General features: G+C 40.6%; 1 pseudogene and 1 gene segment (V, D, J or C); both read left to right on the plus strand.

Annotated features, from left to right (window-relative positions):
- The first annotated feature begins 9,667 nt into the window (after positions 1-9,667).
- LOC140528530 (immunoglobulin kappa variable 1-27-like) lies at positions 9,668-10,283 on the plus strand. The segment is given in 2 exon segments: positions 9,668-9,733; positions 9,892-10,283. Coding segments are annotated over 2 exon segments (426 nt in total).
- A 2,519-nt stretch (positions 10,284-12,802) lies between these two features.
- LOC140520054 (14-3-3 protein zeta/delta pseudogene) overlaps positions 12,803-19,169 on the plus strand; it is a 36,246-nt pseudogene continuing 29,879 nt past the window's right edge.

The following is a 19,169-nucleotide window of genomic DNA, read 5'->3' on the forward strand; positions in this document are numbered from 1 at the left end:
CTTATATCTTCAGAATAATGCTTTCGAACCCCTCCTTCCGTTCTTGTTCAGGATACCTGCATCACACAAAATTATAACCTTCATATATGTTATCTGTCAATTAGAAAAGGAATTTTTAATTGGATAAATTGTAAATACAATAAGAGAAAGTCAAAGGGGAGGAGCAAAGATGATGGAGTAGAAAGATACACATATGCTAGCTCCTACCCCACAGCCCATAAAATACCTGTAAAGAAGAACTCCCAACAAATTCTGGAGCAGCAGAAGCCGCAGAACTGTCAAATGGAGGGGATTTCTGTACCAGAGAGACCTGAAAAACTGACACAAAAGGTCTGTCACACACCAGACCCAGAGCAGAGCACAGCCCTGCCTTGGCTGCACGACACCGAAAGGAGCATATCTGAGCTGGCTTCAGGGACAGACTCTCCAGTGTCTAGAAAGGTCCCTTCACCCATAGCAGCCAAAGGTCAGTGAGAGAGTCTTTTCAGCTTGCCAAGAAGGGAGTGGGGTGTCCCTATTACTCAGGCCACCTCGGGAGGCAGCAGCAGAGGCAGCAGGGGACAAGGGCTCCCAAAGCAGGCAAGAGCTCAGATCCATTGTTGAAGGTCTTCACATAAACCTCCTGAGAGAACTAAGCCCCAAGTGGCAGCCCTGCCCCTACCTGAGTACCTGAACTTAATCTCACACTGAATAGCAGCCCTGCCCCTGCTGAAAGACCTGGGGCTGGGAAGCAGCATTTGAATCTCAGCCCCTAAGTGCTAGCTGGGTGGATCTGGAGGCAAGGTGGGTATGGGAGGAAACTCAGAAGTCAAGTCACTGGCTGGAAAAATGCCCAGAAAATTGAAAAAAATAAAACCATAGAAGGTTACTTTCTTGGTGAACAGATATCTCCTCCCATCCTTTCAGATGAGGAAGAACAAGATTTAACAGCAGGGAAAGACATAAAAGTCAAGGCTTCTGTATCCCCAAACATCCAGAATAAATATTCAATGGGCTCAGGCCATGGAAGAGCTCAAAAAGAATTTTGAAAATCAAGTTAGAGAGGTGGAGGAAAAACTGGGAAGAGAAATGAGAGAGATGCAAGAAAAGCATGAAAAGCAGGTCAACACCTTGCTAAAGGAGACCCAAAAAATGCTGAAGAAAATAACACCTTGAAAAATAGGCTAACTCAATTGGCAAAAGAGGTTCAAAAAGCCAATGAGGAGAAGAATGCTTTCAAAAGTAGAATTAGCCAAATGGAAAAGGAGATTCAAAAGCTCACTGAAGAAAATAGTTCTTTCAAAATTAGAATGGAACAGATGGAGGCTAATGACTTTATGAGAAACCAAGAAACCACAAAACCAAACCAAAAGAATGACAAAATGGAAGATAATGTGAAATATCTCATTGGAAAAACAACTGACCTGGAAAATTGGTCCAGGACAGAAAATTTAAAAATTATGGGACTAACTGAAAGCCAAGATCAAAAAAAGAGCCTAGACATCATCTTTCATGAAATTGTCAAGGAAAACTGCCCTGATATTCTAGAACCAGAGGGCAAAATACATATTGAAATAATCCAAAGACTACCTCCTGAAAGATTCAAAAAAAGAAACTCCTAGGAACATTGTGGCCAAATTCCAGAGTTCCCAGGTCAAGGAGAAAATATTGCAAGCAGCTAGAAAGAAACAATTCAAATATTGTGGAAATACAATCAACATAACACAAGATCTAGCAGCTTCTACATTAAGGGCATGGAATATGATATTCCAGAAGGAACTAGGACTAAAACCAAGAATCACCTACACAGCAAAACTGAGTATAATTACTTCAGGGGAAAAAATGGTCTTTCAGCGAAGTAGAGAACTTTCAAGCGTTCTTGACGAAAAGACCAGAGCTGAAAAGAAAGTTTGACCTTCAAACACAACAATGAAGAGAAGCATGAAAAGTAAACAGCAAAGAGAAGTCATAAGGGACTTACTAAAGTTGAACTGTTTACATTCCTACATGAAAAGACAATATTTGTAACTCTTGAAACTTTTCAGTATCTGGGTAGTTGGTGGGATTACACACACACACACACACACACACACACACACACAGCACAGAGTGAATTGAATAGGATGGGATCATATCTTAAAAAAATGAAATTAAGCAGGGAGAAAGAAATATATTGGGAGGAGAAAGGGAGAAATGGAATGGGGCAAATTATCTCTCATAAAAGAGGCAAGCAAAAGACTTTTTAGTGGAGGGAAAAAGAGGGGAGGTGAAAGAAAAACATGAAGTTTACTCTCATCACATTCGACTAAAGGAAGGAATAAAATGCACACTCATTTTGATATGAAAACCTATCTTACAATACAGGAAAGTGGGGGAGAATGGGATAAGCAGGTTGGGGGGGATGATGGAAGGAAGGGCAATGGGAGGAGGGAGCAATTTAAAGTCAACACTCTTGGGGAGGGACAGGATCAAAAGAGAGAATAGAAGCAATGGGGAGTAGGATAGAATGGAGGGAAATATAGTTAGTCTTACACAACATGACTATTATGGAAGTCATTTGCAAAACTACACAGATATGGCCTATACTGAATTGCTTGCTTTCCCAAAAGGAATGTGTGGGGAGGGAGGATTGAAGAGAAGTTGGAACTCAAAGTTTTGGGAACAACTGTTGAGTACTGTTCTTGCTACTAGGAAATAAGAAACACAGGTAATGGGGTATAGAAAGTTATCTGGCCCTACAGGACTAAAGAGAAGACAGGGAGAAGGGAAGGGAGAGATGATAGAAGAGAGGGCAGATTGGTGAGAGGGGCAATTAAAATACTCAGTGTTTTGGGGTGGGAGGAGGGGGAAAATAGGGAAAAATTTTGTAACCCAAAATTTAGTGAAAATGAATGTTAAAAGTTAAATAAATAAATTTTTTAAAAAAGAGGTCAAGGTGTCAATTCCATAAAATACTGATAAAAGAAAAATTCTCATTGTTCAAGAAAGTGTCTAGTGTAAGGCACCTTGCCCTGGACAGTCATAAACACAAGAATATTCCTGATCAGCCTCATCCAGCCTTGTCATTGAGGACACAGGGAGGAACATTTTGAGTTTACTCAGAAAGGAAACTAAATTTGGTCTGTTATGCCAATGCGTGGAAGTCTTTATGGTAGGTTAACTTCAGAGTGGGCCAAAATGTCTTTCTCCAGATTGGCCAATTTAAGTTTCAGGCCTACATGTACTACATTTTGGTTTGTTTTCTGATGTCTCCCGTTTATTTTAAGTCTTCTATGCAACATGCCTGAGGTGAAAATTTATTTATTAGGAATGTATGTGCAGAACCTATACCAAATTATGTGCTGACTTGGGGAAGGAGGGGGCAGGAAATGGTTAAGGAGGGGGGAGGGGGGAAATCTAAGTTATATGGAAGTGATTACAGAACACTGAAAACAAATAAAATAATAATAAAAGAAAAATTACCAAACAGTAGAAAAACACTCTGCGTACAGAAAGATTCTGTGGTGACAGCGAAGATATGAACACACTCAGAAGAAAGTAATAAAGTCAAAGCTCCTACATTTAAAGCCTCCAAGAAAAATGTGAATGGGTTTCAGGCCATGCAAAACCTCAAAAAGGATTTTGAATATTAAGTAAGAGAGGTACAGAAAAATTGGAAAGAGGAATGAGAATGTTGCAAGAAAATCATGAAAAATGAGTCATCAGCTTGCTAAGGGAGACACAAAAATATACTGAAGAAAATAATATTTTAAAAATAGACTAACCCAGATGGCAAAAAAAATCCAAAAAGTCAATGAGTAGAAGAATGTCTTAACAAGCAGAATGAGACACACGGAGAAGAAGGTCCAAAAGCTCAGGGAAGAAAATAATTTCTTCAAAATTGGAATGGAGCAACTGGCAGCTAGTGACTTTATGAGAAATAAAGAAACCACAAAACAAAGCAAAAAGAATAAAAAATAGAAGACTCTATGAAATGTCTCATGGGAAAAACAGATGACCCTGAAAATAGATCCAGAAGAAAGAAATTAAAAACTAATTTACTACCTGAAAGTCATGATCAAAAAATGATTCTAGACATCATCTTTCAAGAAATTATCAAGGAGCCAAGATGGTAGAGTAGAAAGACACATATACTCTAGGACTTCCCCTACAATTCACAAAATATATATGAAGGTCAGAACTTGAGGAGAATAGGTTCTGGGACCAAAGTGCAGAACTGTCTTCAGTCACATTTCCTATCTGTGTCACAGCCACAAAAATGTCAACCCCAGAGCTCAGACTAAGAAAGACAAGCAGAATTAGGTTGTATGCAGGTTTATTCCTCTCAAGTTGGTGGCATACAATCTGAGCTGAAGTTGGAACTGATCAAGAAAGGGTTAAGTGAGGGGGATTATAAAGCAAGGGACTGACCCTGACTCAGGATGTCTGTGCAAGTTTTACTAGGTCTGGTCACTGCTGACAAAGTAGGAGGATTTTGGGGTCACTCAGAGACCATGACAGAGAATTGTTGGTATCTCAGTACAGAAGGGCTCAAGTCAGCCTCTCCCATTTCCGAGGACATATTTTTGACCTTTGTGGGAAAGCAGGATTCACATCCTATGCATCAAATCTAAGCTCAGAAAACACTGAAGGCAGGTTGTGGACTTCAGGAAGTCCTAAGTGGAATAGGGGACAATTCCTCACCTTGCTTTTCCACACACACAGTCCCACTCCCATCTCCATTCCTTTGTACTGGATATCACTCAGGCAATACCTCCCCTAAACCGTTTAGAATGCCAAGTTTCATTTAAATCTTGGCTGAAACGTGATCTTCTACATGAAAACGTGGGACCACCTTCCCTCTGAAAATTATCTCATATTTTTTTTGCAGATGGAATATGTTCATCACTCACATGCAATGTATCCATAACGTCTAGCACAGTGGAATCATTTAAAAAATTTGCTTGGTGAGTGAGTGATTTACTGACTGAAAAGTGATCCTTAACAAGGGAGTCCCAAGTCCTAAAAGGAATCAGAGGCACAAATTGAGAAAAAAAAGTGTTTTTAATGTAGATCCCAAGGGAGCAAACCTGCCACTCTGGGGTTGTCCTATGAGTGCGAACAACAAGGCATTTGCCTAGTGGAGATCTATGAAAAAGTATTTTGTATGTTCGTACTTTGTTGCCAAAAAAGACCATGCCATCAGAGAAATTATGATGTGACTTGCACTTGACGTTGTTTTGAGTGAAGGAGGACTGTGGAGGTCACCAGACTCACTTCTCCTCCAAAGCCATCTCAATCCAGTAACCACATATTCGTCAAGATGACTGGAAATAACCCACGATGAGGTAATTGGGGTAAAATCACACTAGTGAGTGTCAAGTGTCTGAGGTGAGATTTGAACTCAGATCCTCCTGACTTCTGCACTGGTGTTCTATCCACTGCACCACCTAGCTGCCCAGAAAAATGTATTGATACCTTTAGGAAAGGGAAAAGAGATAACAAGTCCTGGTCATGAGATGACAGCTGCCCTTGGGGCTGTAAGCAAAGAAAACGACTTCATTCTGGCTGTTTTATCCCTCATGCCATGGATCCTAACAGAAAGGGCAAGCAAGTCAGGGGCCAACTTGGCTTAAGCTGATTGTGTCTAAAAGGAAAGATTCCAAGGTACAGACTGGTTGTTGTTGTTTATTGTTCACCCTTCAATCTGTAAGAGGACCAATGACATTGGGGGGGAATGTCTTGACTTCAAAGTGAGTTGAGTTTAGGTGAGGCAGAGCACTGTGAAGGCCTCAGTATTACTATCTCCTCCAGGTCATCACAGTCCAGTGGCAAGACTTGGTCAAGATAACAAGTTCGATGGTAACAGATACAGTGGGAGAGAAGTCTTTCCCTGATTTCTATTTTTCATTTATGTTTCTCAGGTTTCATGAACCTAATGCAGGCATCCTGACCTATTTCTCACCACTGCAGCCAGATGGCTCAGGAGGAGACAATGAGGCTGGCGATTTTATACATCCCTACCTCAGTAAATCCCATTCACTCACAAGTCAAGACATCGCCTTTCTGAGGTCATTGGTCCTCTTCAAGAATGAAAAACAAATCAGTTCTAAATAACTGCAAAAATATCAGTTGCTCATGGGTAGGCTGTGCTAATAGAAATGGGAATTCTTTCAAAATTAATTTATTTATTGAGTGTCATACCAATCAAATTAACAAAAAAATAATTTTATAAAGTAATAATTCATCTGGAAGAGCAAAAGATGAAAATACCAAGGGAATTAATGAAGAGAAATGGAAGAGAAGTGCCCTAGACATACCAGATCTAAAACTATTATGAAGCAGCAATCATCCAAACTACTTGGTAAGGCCTAAGAAATAGAGTGGTGGATCAGTAGAATAGGTCAGGTACATTGGACAGAGTTGTCAAAGATTACAGTAATGTACAGTTTGATAAACCTAAACACTGTAGTTTCTGAGTTAAGAACTCATCATTTGACAAAAACTCTTGGTAAAATGGGAAAACTATATGCAGAAACTAAGCACAGACCAACATCTTACACCATATACCATTATAAAGGTTAAAATGCATGCAGGATTCAGTCATAAGGGATGAAACTAGAACCATACTAGGAGAGAAAGTAATTGTCAGATCTATGGAAGAGGGAAGAGTTTATGACCAAACAAGATATACAGAACATTATGAAATGCAAAAGGGATAATTTTGATTACATTTAATTAAAAAGATTTTTCACAAATAAAACCAATGCAACCAAGAATAGAAGGGAAATAGAAAGTTGAGAAACAATTTTCATAACCAGAGTCTCTGATAAAGGCCTCATTTGTAAAACATATAAAGAACTGAGTTTAGTTTATAAAAATGCAAGTTGTTCACCAACTGATAAAGGGTCAAAGGGTATGAACAGGCAATTTTCAGATGAAAAAATGAAAGCTATTCATACTCACATATAAAATATTTGAAATCACTATTGGTTGGAGAAATAGAAATTAAAACAACTCTGAGACACCACATCACACTCATCAGATTGCTAACATGACAAAATAAAAGCATGATAAATGTTGGAGATGTGGGAAAATTGGAGTACTAATGCACTGCTAGTGGAATTGTAAACTGATCCAAACACTTAGAACTCAAAATTTAATCAAAGTGAACATTGAAAACTAAAAATAAATAAACTTTTAAAAAAAAGAATGAAGGACATACAACAATTTGTGAATGGTAGAAGCTGCTCCACTCCCAACCTAACTGTTCAGTTCCAACTGGGCAATGCTCATTTCTTCACTCCTTCCTCCTTTTCTTCATTTCCTCCCTATGGGGAGTCATACACTGATCTATGGTCACCTTGCCCAAAGGAATATAAGTTCCTTGAGATTGAGTTCTGGAAAACTAGACTTAATAGGGCCCATTCAGGTTCTAATGGAGCTTCTTCGCTATGTCTGAAATCCTAAACACTCTGGATTTCACTGATTGGCAAATAATAAGATCTAGTCCAAGACTCTCTGGGTCACTCTTTGGGGTTTGATAGCTTAGAGGAAGTGTAAATAGCAATTGCTACTCTTCTGGAAAGAAACCCTGAGGGTCTTTAATGACAAATTGTTTGTTAACTAGATCTACTAGATCTCTCTGTCTCTCCAGGCTGGAAATACTACAGGTGCAACAGGTTTGATCCCACTTTTGACTGATAAGGAAACTTTCTGACTGGAGGAAAGAGGATGATGAATTTTAATAGGAAAAAGACACCTGAATAACCATTTTACTCCCTTTGGTCTCAGTTTCCCCTGCTAAAAAAAATGAAATCTACAGTGTTTCTTTTTTTCCTTTTTAGCTTTTAGAAAGCTATAGTAGATATACAGAAAAAAGAATAAACATCTCCCCTCAGCACCTCAAGGGAAACTTTTTCTGCACACCACCTAGAATACTGACCAAAAACTTTACAAAATCCCCTCCACCTCTATTTTATCTAAGCCTCAGCCGTTCATTGCGTTAAATTCTTTTGGATGCCCAGTCTTAGTATTCTTTCTAAATCAGTTCTTTTCTTTCTTCCATCCTTTCTTTCTTTCTTTTGTTTCTTTCTCCCCTTATTTTTTCCATCTTTCATCCTTCCTTTTCAAAAAGTTAAGGGGTGAAAGAGGGAGAAAGGGAACAGGAGAGGTAAAATGAGGTGAATTATCTCAAGTAAAAGAGGCAAGAAAAAGCATTTACAGTGTAGAGGAACAGGGAGGAGGTGAGGGAGAGTGAATGAACTTTACTCTCATCAGATTTGGCTAAAAGAGAGAATAACATACACACTGCATTGAGTATAGAAATCTGTCTTACCACACAGGAAAGTAGAAGGGAAATTGGACAAAAGCAGAGGAGGTGAGGGGGCTAACACAAGGGAGGGCACATTGTGGAAGGGAATAGACAGAAGGAAAACATCGTTGAGGAGAATAATGTGAAAGGAGAGAGAGAACAGAATAAATGGGGGGGGGGAAGGATGGAGGGAAATATAGTTAGCAATCATAACTGTGAAAAATTTTGAAGCAAGATTCTCTGAAAAAGGCATCATTTGTCAAACACAGAGATAACTGAATCAGATTTATGATGATTAGAGCCATTCCCCAATGGATAAATTTTCAAAAGATATCACTACTTTTCAGATGAAGCAACATGAAAAAATACTCTAAGTATCAATTGGAGAAATGCAAATTAAACAATTGTCAGGTACTACTGCATACCTCTTAAATTGGTTAATAAGACAGAAAAGATAAGTGACAAATGTTGGAGGGAATATGGGGAAAAACAGTAATTAATGCACTGTTGGTAGATTTGTGAACTGATTCAACCATTCTACAGAGCAATTTGGAAATATGCCTAAAGTGCTATAAAACCATGAATACCCTTTGACCTACCAATGTCACCACTAGGTCTATATCCCAAAAGTGGTAAAAAAAAAAATTAAAAGGAAAAGGACCTTGTATGTACAAAAATATATGTAGCAAATCTTTTCTCAGGGCAAGGAATTTGAAATTGAGGGGATGTCCAACATGTGGGGAATGACTGAACAAGTTGTGGAGTCTGATTGTGATGGAATACTATTATCACTACACAAGATGAAGTATTAGCAATCTACTAATTCATAAACTCAAAGACATCACCTTCTGCGATAAGAATGCATCATTTGACAAGAAAACTGCTTTAAATTCTGTTAGTTTCCAAGTCTTAGCTTTCTTTCTACCTCAGCTAATTCCTTTCTTTCTTCCTTCCTTCCAACCTTCCTTCCTTCCTTTCATTCTCTTTCTTTCCCCTTTCTTTCTTTCCTCTATTCTTTCTTTCATTTCGCAGACATTTGTCAACTCTTGGTCTCTAGCCTCAGAGCCATCTGATCTCTCCTGGGAAGATAGAGAGCCCTGGACCCCACTCCATGTTTATAACCACAATAGACCACCTGCCACAGCCACCACCAGGTCCAGGCTAAGGCAGGTCCATTTCATATAGCAATAAGAAAAGAGACCACATGAGGTCACACTTTCAAGGAAAAACAATCAAGCCATTCTCTCCACGTGCATGTAACTAGTCCTGTGGTCATGAGTTGGGTTTGAATCAACATGGTTTTGCATGGGGATCTCCAAGGGACCTTTCACAAACCCAGTCTCATATATAAATATCTCCCAAATTTCTCACCAAGCTCAGAGCTCTCTGTCTCCAGCTCTTCAAGGGTCACAATGCTCTCCCCTTCCTTGTTCCTCTGGCTCCCACTGCTCTGGTTTCAAGGTAAGACTGCCAATGAGGCATAGGTTGACACCACTTTAGAGACACAAGGAGTTCTCCAGTGGGCATCTATGACACATTCTGGGGGATAGGCAACTATTGCATTCCCTGTATCTACACATAATGCTTCACTGAAATCATTTTCTTCTTTTTCCACCAAGAAACCCAGGCAGCAACTGTGATGACCCAGACTCCAACCTCCCTGAGTGTGGCTCCAGGAGACAGAGTCACCATCAGCTGCAAGGCCAGTACCAGTATTAGCAAGTGGATAAGCTGGTACCAACAGAAACCAGGACTGTCTCCCAAGCTCCTGATCTATGCTGCTTCTAGTCTGGAGTCTGGGGTCCCTTCCAGGTTCAGTGGTAGTGGCTCTGGAACAGATTTCACCTTCACCATCAGTGCTGTGGAGGCTGAGGATGTGGCAGATTATTACTGTTCTCAATATAGAAGTGCTCCATTCCCACAGTGTTTCAGCCCTGAACAAAAACCTCCCCAGGCTGCTCAGTCCTTCAGAGCAGGGAAGCAGGTGCTACACTAGAGTCACTGCCTTGGGGCAACCACTGCTCTTAGGAGAGAATTGGGTTTAATTCAGGTCTGCTGTAGAAGCCACTTGTCCCGGGGGCTCTGGTTGAGGTAGAAAGATTAAGAAGTGAGAGAAAAAGGAGGAAGAGAAAGAACCTTCTGCCTGGTAAGCTTCAGCCAAGGACCACAAACCTTCCCATGGGGGACACTTCCAGAAGCTGGTCTCATTCTTTACTCTGTCTTCTGCTCCCTACACCAAGCTCCTCACCCTGAGCTGGTGTTTGAGAGGAAAGTGCAAACAATTCAGGGGAACGTGCCTGGACTCTCTGCTCTGGCTGTTTTTCCTCAGCCCTAAATGGACAGCCAGGATAGATAAGGTGGATGGAAGAGTCCCTAAATATCTTGAGGCAACACAATCCACAGTGTGGATCCAGTCTCTCTCCTCACTCTGGGAACCCAACCCTCAGGCAACACTAGATCTCCTCTCTTGTTCACCCTTGGTAGTTACTTGTTCATCTTCCCAGAGACTGGACCATGAGCAATAAGGATAAGGATCCTTAACTTCCTTAAACCTTCTAAGGAGAATGGGAATGAAAAGACCAATAAGGGAAGCAGGGTAGAAAAATAAGGAAACTTACATGGCAACTTTCTGTGTATTTGAAACAACAACAAACTGTGCATAGTGGGTTAGCAGCTTCATGTACAATCATCTTGTTTATTGTATTATGTTATAGAAATTCATTTGACTCCAAAAAAATGTACTAATGTATTTAAAATATATAATATATTATGTTAAAATATGAGAATGCTTTTTATTCCATAAATGTGTATTAATAAAGCTTTTAAAGGAATTAAGAAAAGCCAGGAAAAAAGAAATGATAAGAAAGGAGTATGGGGGAGAGCAAGGAGAATGTGTCCTAAAAAGTCTGCTTTTAAGCTTTTCAAGTGGCAAGTTTGATAGACTATGGGGCATGAGGACAGGAAGGTTTCTTTTCCTGAATTCGTCTGGCTTCAGATACTTCCTAGCTGTGTGACCCTAGGCAAATCACTTTGCCTCATTTTCCTTATCTATACAAGTGAGCTAGAAAAGGAAATGGCAAACCATTCCTAGATCTTTGCCAAGAAAACCCCAAATGGGGTCACAAGGAATCAGACATGTTTGAAATTCTCTTTCAACTACAGTGAGGTTTCATACAAACAAATAATTTAGGCCACTTAGGTGGTGCAATGGATAGAGCACTGCTTCTGGAGTCAGGAGGACCTGAGTTCAGCCTCAGACAGCTACTGACCTGTGACCCTGGAAAAGTCACTTAACCCTATTTGCCTCAGTTTCTTCATCTGTAAGGTGAGCTGGAGAAGAATATGGCAAACCATGCCAGTATCTTTGCCAAGAAAACCCCAAAATGAGGTCATGAAGATTTGGACAAAACTGAAAAGACTAAGCAGCAAAGCATTACTCAGTACTTTAAGCTATAATAATCACCTTACATACATTAACGAACAGTATCACCATAACACGGGTGCTATTAGTATCCCCATTTGACAGATGAGAAATCTCAGGTGTGGAAAAATTAAGTGACATGTCCAGGGCCACACAGTTTACATTCTGTCCACTGTACCAGATGCCTGCCTAATTAGAGCTGGACAAATATGGCACATGAATGTAATGGAATATTACTGTATCATGATAAATGGGAAATAAGAAGATTTCAGAGTAATATGAGAAGGCTTAGGTCAACTTATATAAATATTGTCCATAAGTATAAGTAATATTAGTATTAATAAGTAGAACTAAGAAAACAATACACACACTGACTAATAACATAATGGTTAAGAATAAAACAATGAAACTGAATGCAGTATAGCTATAATAACCAACTTTTCACCTGGAGAACAGCACAGGAAATACTCTTCCTTTCCATCCTTGTAGTGGTGTGGTATGATGGCTGTGGAATATTGCATGTACTGTCAGAGTAAATTGATTTATTGATTACATTTGATGAGCTACATTTTTTCTTTTTTTGTTTTTTTTGATTCTTTATTACAAGAGGTGGATTTCTGGAAAAGGGAAGAGATATTCAGAAATGAAGGTGAAACAAAAAACAAAAAATCAATTTACATGTTTAAGTCAAAGGATTTGAACTCCAGCCCTTCTTGCCTCCAGAAGCAATATTCTAGTCAGTAGGCAGCACTACCTTCCTAGGCAGAAGAAAGAGAGGCAGTCCAGAGTCAAACCACTGAACTTAGGAGATCAAAAAACAGTGTTTGAACCCCAGTTATGGCATTTAGGGGTCAGGCAACCATGAGTAAATCAAAACCCCACACTCCTCAATCATAACATGGAGAATGTGCATTTGTTTACTAGCTGCTATATGCCAGGTACTGTGCTAAAGTCTTGACAACTATTATCTCCTTTGATCCCCACAACAACTCTGCAATTATCCCCATTTAATGGATGAGGGAACTGAGGAAAACACAGCTTAAGTGGCTTTCCCAGGTTGACAAGAGTTAATGTTTGGGACCAGATTTGAACATAGGTCTTCCGATTTCATGCCTGTCTCTCCAACTACTGCACCACTGGCTGTCACCAATGGCAACAGAAATAATAATACTTCCATTAAAGTAGGGAAAGGAGGCCCCTCTCCCACCCAGGGACCACTGAATGTCATGTTGGTCTGTCTGCCATTACCACGCGCTCTGGGCACAACACATTCAGTCCTGGTTAAACATGACCTGGTATAGAAGGCCACATTGGCTGAGCAGGTTGAGAGATGTGATGACATGGAAGCCTGCATGAAGTCTGTAACTGAGCAAGGTGCTGAACTATCCAGTGAGGAGAAGAATCTTCTCTCTGTTCATTACTACAATGTTGTGGGGGCCTGAAGGTCATCTTGGAGGGTTGTTTCAAGTATTGAGCAAAGGACAGAAGGTGTTCAGAAAAAACAGCCGATGACGAAGAATACACAAAGAAAATTGCTAAAGTGCCAATGTACTTAAGTCTTTGCTAGGATCACCTAAGTCAGTGATGAACACAAAGGTTTCCACTGTCTCACTGAAGAATTGGAAAGGAAAACTGATCATACCATATCAGGAGGGGAAAGGGACTGAGAAAAAAAGAGGGCTGATGGGGATAATATGTTTATAAAATCTGTCAATGTGTCACTCAAGAAATATTTATTAAGCTCCTACTCTATGCCAAGCACTCTGCTAAGCACTGGGAATACAAAAAGAGGGAAAGACAGTCCTTGCTCTCAAGGAGCTCACCGTCTAATGGGGGAGACAGCAGACAAAGAAATATAGACAGAAAAAACCTATATACCAGATTAGTAATCAAAAGGAATCCAGCAGAGTAGAATCTGGATGAAGCAGACCACAGGGTCAGGCAGATTCTGTTATCTTAAATGTTGGTCAGTCTTGTCTATACCTAAAAGCTTAAGGGAAGAGAGATTCCAAGTGAATTGGAGGGCTTAAGGCTTCAGGAAGTGGAGATAGGGGTGGGGATGGAGAATGAGAAAGAGTGAAATATGGAGAATGGGCACAAGATAGAACATGTTCCTCTTGGCTTAGAAGTGAATGATATAACACAAGAATGATTTCTTGACATGAAAGCTCAGGTCCTAGGAAGGAGCTGGAGATCTTGGGATAGACAGTGATGCTTCTCTCTCTGTTTTTCACCCTTTCTCATAACTGACCCTTGGGACTTCTCTGGCCCACAGTCCTGGGGGTTCTTTGCTTTTCAAGTGGGATATCAGGGCTGACTCAGAATCAGAAAACTCTCTTCATGAGGAAATGAATGAAAAAGTGCTGAGAACAGACAAATATCCCAAAAATCAGTTCTAGCTTCTTGTTAGGAATAAAAACAAGCTAGAGAGACCCAGGAATGGTCATTAAGAGTTCAAAGGAAGAAATATGGGACCCAGATTGGAGGGTGAGAATTGGAGCAAAAAAATGGACACAATTTATTTGACCATTCTTCCTGCTAAAAGGCTCAAATCTTCCATGTCTTGGGGGTTTATTCTAGGATGATAATCTTTTACCTGACAGGGAACACAGAAAGCCTGTTGATTTCCAGTTGCATAAATTGTATTACCTAGAAAGTGTTCTATTACCTAGAAAGAGGGAGAAGCAAAGCTATATCAGCACCAAAGGATTTAAGAGTGTCTCTACATGACAGCTATCCAAGACCAAATCTAATCTCACCAAACACTTAAAGCATGCCATAGTCTGCAGGAAATCAGAAGGGTTTTAACAGTGGACAGGTGACAATTACTGACGATTGTGTTTTCACACACAACATTTCCATCTCCCATCTCCATGCCTTTGCACTGTATAGCTTCCATGCCAAGAGGGCAATCCCTCCCCACTACCTATTAGAATCTCCAGGTTCTTTCAAATCTCAGCTCAAGTGCCACTTTCTACATGAGAAGGTGGCACCACCTTCCCCCTGACAATTGCCTCACATTCCTTTTCCAGGTGCCTAGATGTGAGGATGTTGATTATCCAGATGCAATGCATCCATATTGTCTAGCACAGAGGAATCATTTAATAAATTCCTTGTTGACTGTGTAATTGAAAAGCCATCCTCAACAAGTTTTAACCTTGCATAGTTTGTCCTAAGAAAAACAAAATTAGGACATAGACACATGTTTACTTCTCTCAAAGTGGTAGACATGCATGTGTCCATGCAAGGGAATTCGTGTAGACATTAACTCAAAGAAAGGTTAGTTGAAGGAGATTATGTGAGGATCTGCTCCCTCATCCTTTTGGAATCAGGACGCCAATGTCATCCAAAATTACAGTTGCCATAGAACAAGAGAGTGCAACCACAATGTCTGGGTTCTGTCAGCAGTGAAAAAGGGAATGCCATAAAATATGACAGAATGTCCTAAAATATGTGAAGACCATAAAACAACAAGATAAGAGATTTGCCATTCATCAAGACAGTATCCAGTTCAAAACTTTTGCACTTTATTGGTCATAAACAGGAGAATCCTCCAGGTCAGTTTCATCAGGTCTTAGGATTGTTGACCTGGCAAGAGAACTTGGGGTTCACAAAGAGAGCATCACATGAGGTTATTAATAAGGGCTCAAATCGTCCTCTCCAATTGGCTAGTCCAGGTTTGGGGTCTTCTTCAGGTGATAGAGGATTCACATGGATCTCACGCAGGGCAGTGTCATGTCCTAAAATAAATCAAAGCCATAAGCTGAAGATTAAAGTGCCTTTAGTTGAGATAATAGGGTAGCAAACCTACCGTCCTGGGGTGGATGTCCCATGAGTGCAAAGCACAATGAATTTCCCAAACTAGAGAACTATGAAAAAGGTTATATACCTTTAGGAGGGAAGGGAGAAGAGGTAGAAAGCCTGGACATGAAATGCCAGTCACCCTGGATAGTCTGAGCAAGGAAAACCACTTCATTCTGGCTGTTTTGTTCTTCATGTCATGAATCCTAACAGAAGGGATAAGATCAACATGGGGCCACCTGGCTGAAGTTGGTTTTGTTTACAGATGAAGATTCCAAGGTAGGGGCTGTTTGTGGCTTTTGCTGGTTCTTCATCCTTCTTTCTGGAAGAGGAACAATGACCTCAGGAGTGGGATGTCTTGACTTGCAAGTGAATTGGATGTAAGTGAAACAAAGCTGGGCAAAGTCATTAGCCTCACTCTCCTCCAGAGTCATGAGAGTTCAGTGGCAAGACATAAATCAGGATGATGGGTGCAATGGGTTTGATCGAACCAGATCCAGTGGGATAGAGGTCTTTCTCAGGTCTCTGTTTTTCAAATCACTTTCACAGGTTTCAGGGACCATCTCCAGTAGACCTGATCTGGACCCAGATGGCTCTAGAGCAGAGAGTGAGACTGGTGACTTTATAAAGCCCTGCCTCAGTTAAATCCTATTCACTTGCAAGTTTAGACATCCCCATACTGATATCACTGGTCTCTTCAAGAATGAACAAAGTCCAAAAATCTGTGAGGAGAGGGAGGAGGAGGAGAAGGAATTCCAGTTGGGCAGTTCTCCTTTCTTCTTTCTTTCCTTCCTCCCTACCGCCTTTCCACCCTCTCTTCCTGTATTCCTCCCCATGGGGAATTGTGCACTGACCTATGGGTGCTCTGCCCAAAGAAATAGAAATTCCTTGAGACTGAATTCTGGAAAAGCAGTCTTTGGTAAAGTCCATTCAGATTCAGATGGAGCTACTTCACTATGCCTGAAAGCCCAATCACTCTGGCTCTCACTGATGGCCAATAAAAAGTCTTAGCCCAAGACTCTGTTGGTCACTATTTGGGTTTTGATGACCCTGAGTGAGAATAAATATTAATTCTTTCTGTTCTGGCTAGAAGACCTTTAGGGTCTTCCCCTCCAAATTGTTTTGTGACTAGATCTCTCTCTCTCTCTCTCACCAGGCTGAAAACACTGCAGGTTCAACAAGCTTGAGCGGTGGAAACTTTCTGAGTGGAAAAAGCAAATGATGGTCTTTGATAGGAAAAAGGAATTTATATAATCATTTTGCTCCTTTTGGCCTTAGTTTCCCCAATGAGAAAATGAAAAATTGAGACCAGTAATCCTTTTTTTTTCTTTTTAACTATTAGAAAGATATAACAGAAACACAAAAGAGAAGAATAAACATCTTCCCAGAACAACCCAAGAGACACATTCTCCCCTCACCACCTACTAGACCAAAGACTCTGCAAGCCCTCTCCATCTCCATTCCATCCAAGCCTGGGCCATTAACTTTTCCAAAATTCTGTTGATTCCAGTCTTAGTTTTCTTTCCAACTGTGCTCCTTTCTTTCTTAATTCTATTCTTTGCACAGATAGTTGTCAACGTTTGGTCTTGTTGACCTGAAAATTTGGGTAAAGGAGGCAAACAGGCTAGGTGATATGTAAATGCTTATTGTTTATTTCCTTAAAGCTAGGGAAAGCTAGTGAACTTGTACATATAAGGAGCCAAAACAGAAATTCTGACTGTCTGATACAAAAATGACCAGGCTTAAATATGTTTTAGAACAGTCTTAACTCAGCATGTCAGTGTCACTCAAATTTATGATCGCCATACATGATTAACCATACTAGAAGAAAGGAAATTTCTTAATTGACTAGGTGGTAAATACAATAAGATAAAAGAGTTGATGAAATTTCAATTGAAATTACATCCCAAGATATGTGTTTTCTTTACCATTAACATTCCATTTCGTAATATCTGTTCACAAAATATTGAGATTCAGAAAAAATACCATTATGCAAGATAGTGTCTCATGTTAATGGGTTCATCTTTAATGGTTATAAACAGGAAAAAATGCACTTAACATCAGCCACATCTGGCTTTGTTGACATAGGGAGAGGTAATCTTTGAGTTTACTCAGAGGACAAAGAGGCTGCTGTCCAGGCTCCTCTTCCAGTTGATTAATTCAGGCTGTGGCCCTTATTAAGGTCCAAAATTGATATTAAAAGATTATTAGTCTCTGAACTCAGAGCCATCTGATCTCTTCTGGGAAGACAAAGCATCCTCCCCCAATTACAACTGCAGTTGACCACCTGCAACAGTCACCACAATGCCCAGTCTAAGTTATGTCCACTAAAATTAGCAATAAAAGAGGCCACCAGTGTCACAACTTCACGGAAACACAACAGGGCCACTCCCTCCATATACATACCACCACTCCTATATCATGAGTTGAAGTGGGACCAACACTGCTCTGCAAGGTGATCTACAAGGGAACTTTCACAAGCCCAGATTCTTATACAACTATCTCCCACTTTTCTCACTGAGCCCAGTGTTCTCTGCCTCCAGCTCGGCAAGCGTCACAACGTGCTCATCTTCCTTGCTCCTCTGGCTCCTACTGCTCTGGCCTCAAGGTAAGACTCAAAATGAGTCATAGGTTTGTACCACTTGACAGACAGAAAAAGTTTACCAGAGAGCATCTCTGACACAGCATGAAGGTAAAGGAAGTACTCCTGAATTCACTGTCTCTAAACAGCTTTCTTCACTGAAATCTCTTTCTTCTTTTCCCATCAAGAATCCCTGGAAGCCACTGTGATGATGCAATCCCCATCCTCCATGTCTGGGGCTCTAGGAGACAGAGTCACCATCCACTGCAAAGCCAGTTCCAGCATTAACAGCTGAACTGAAAGATACAGCAGAAACCAGCAAAGTCTCCTCAGCTTCTGATCTATGGCGCTTTTAAGCTACTTTCTGGGGTCCCTTCCAAGTACAGGGGCAGTGGCTCTGGGAAAGTTTTCACCTTGACTCTCAGTGTTGCAGAGGCTGAGGATGTGGCAGATTATTACTGTTTTCAGTATAATAGTGCCCCATTCCCACCGTGTTTCAGCCCTGAAAAAAAAAACCTCCCCAGACAGCTCAGACCTTCAGACCAGGGGATCAGCTGTTACCCCAGAGTCACAGGCTCAGGGCAACCATTGTCCTCAGGGGAGAATTAGACCTAACTCACCTTTGCTGCAGGAACCATTTGTCCTAGAGGCTTTGGTTGAGGTGGAAAGGTTGAGAAGAGAGAGAAAATGTAGAAAGACAAAGAATCTTCTACCTGCTATGCTTTAGCCAAGGACCACAAACCTTCCCATGGGGGCTGCTTCCAGAAGCTTGTCTCATTCTTTAACCTGTCCTCAGCTCCCTTACCGAGCTGTTGTTTAAGAGAATTTGCAAATTACAGACTCTGGTGGCTTTTCCCCACCCCTAAAAAGAAACCCAGGATAGACAAAGTATACAAAACAGTCCCTAAATTCTTGAGGCAACTCAATCATAGGATGGATCAAGTCTCTCTCCTCATTGAGGGAACTTAATTGTGAGATAAGACTAGGTCTCCAATCCTTATCACCCCTTGGTGGTGTCAACAATTACTAAGTTCATTTGTGGAAAAACAAGCATAATTAGCCTGAATATGAATGTTTTTTTCTCTCAAACCTTG

The sequence above is a fragment of the Notamacropus eugenii genome, chromosome 1, assembly GCF_028372415.1.
Source record: "Notamacropus eugenii isolate mMacEug1 chromosome 1, mMacEug1.pri_v2, whole genome shotgun sequence".
Classification (NCBI taxonomy): Eukaryota; Metazoa; Chordata; class Mammalia; order Diprotodontia; family Macropodidae; genus Notamacropus; species Notamacropus eugenii.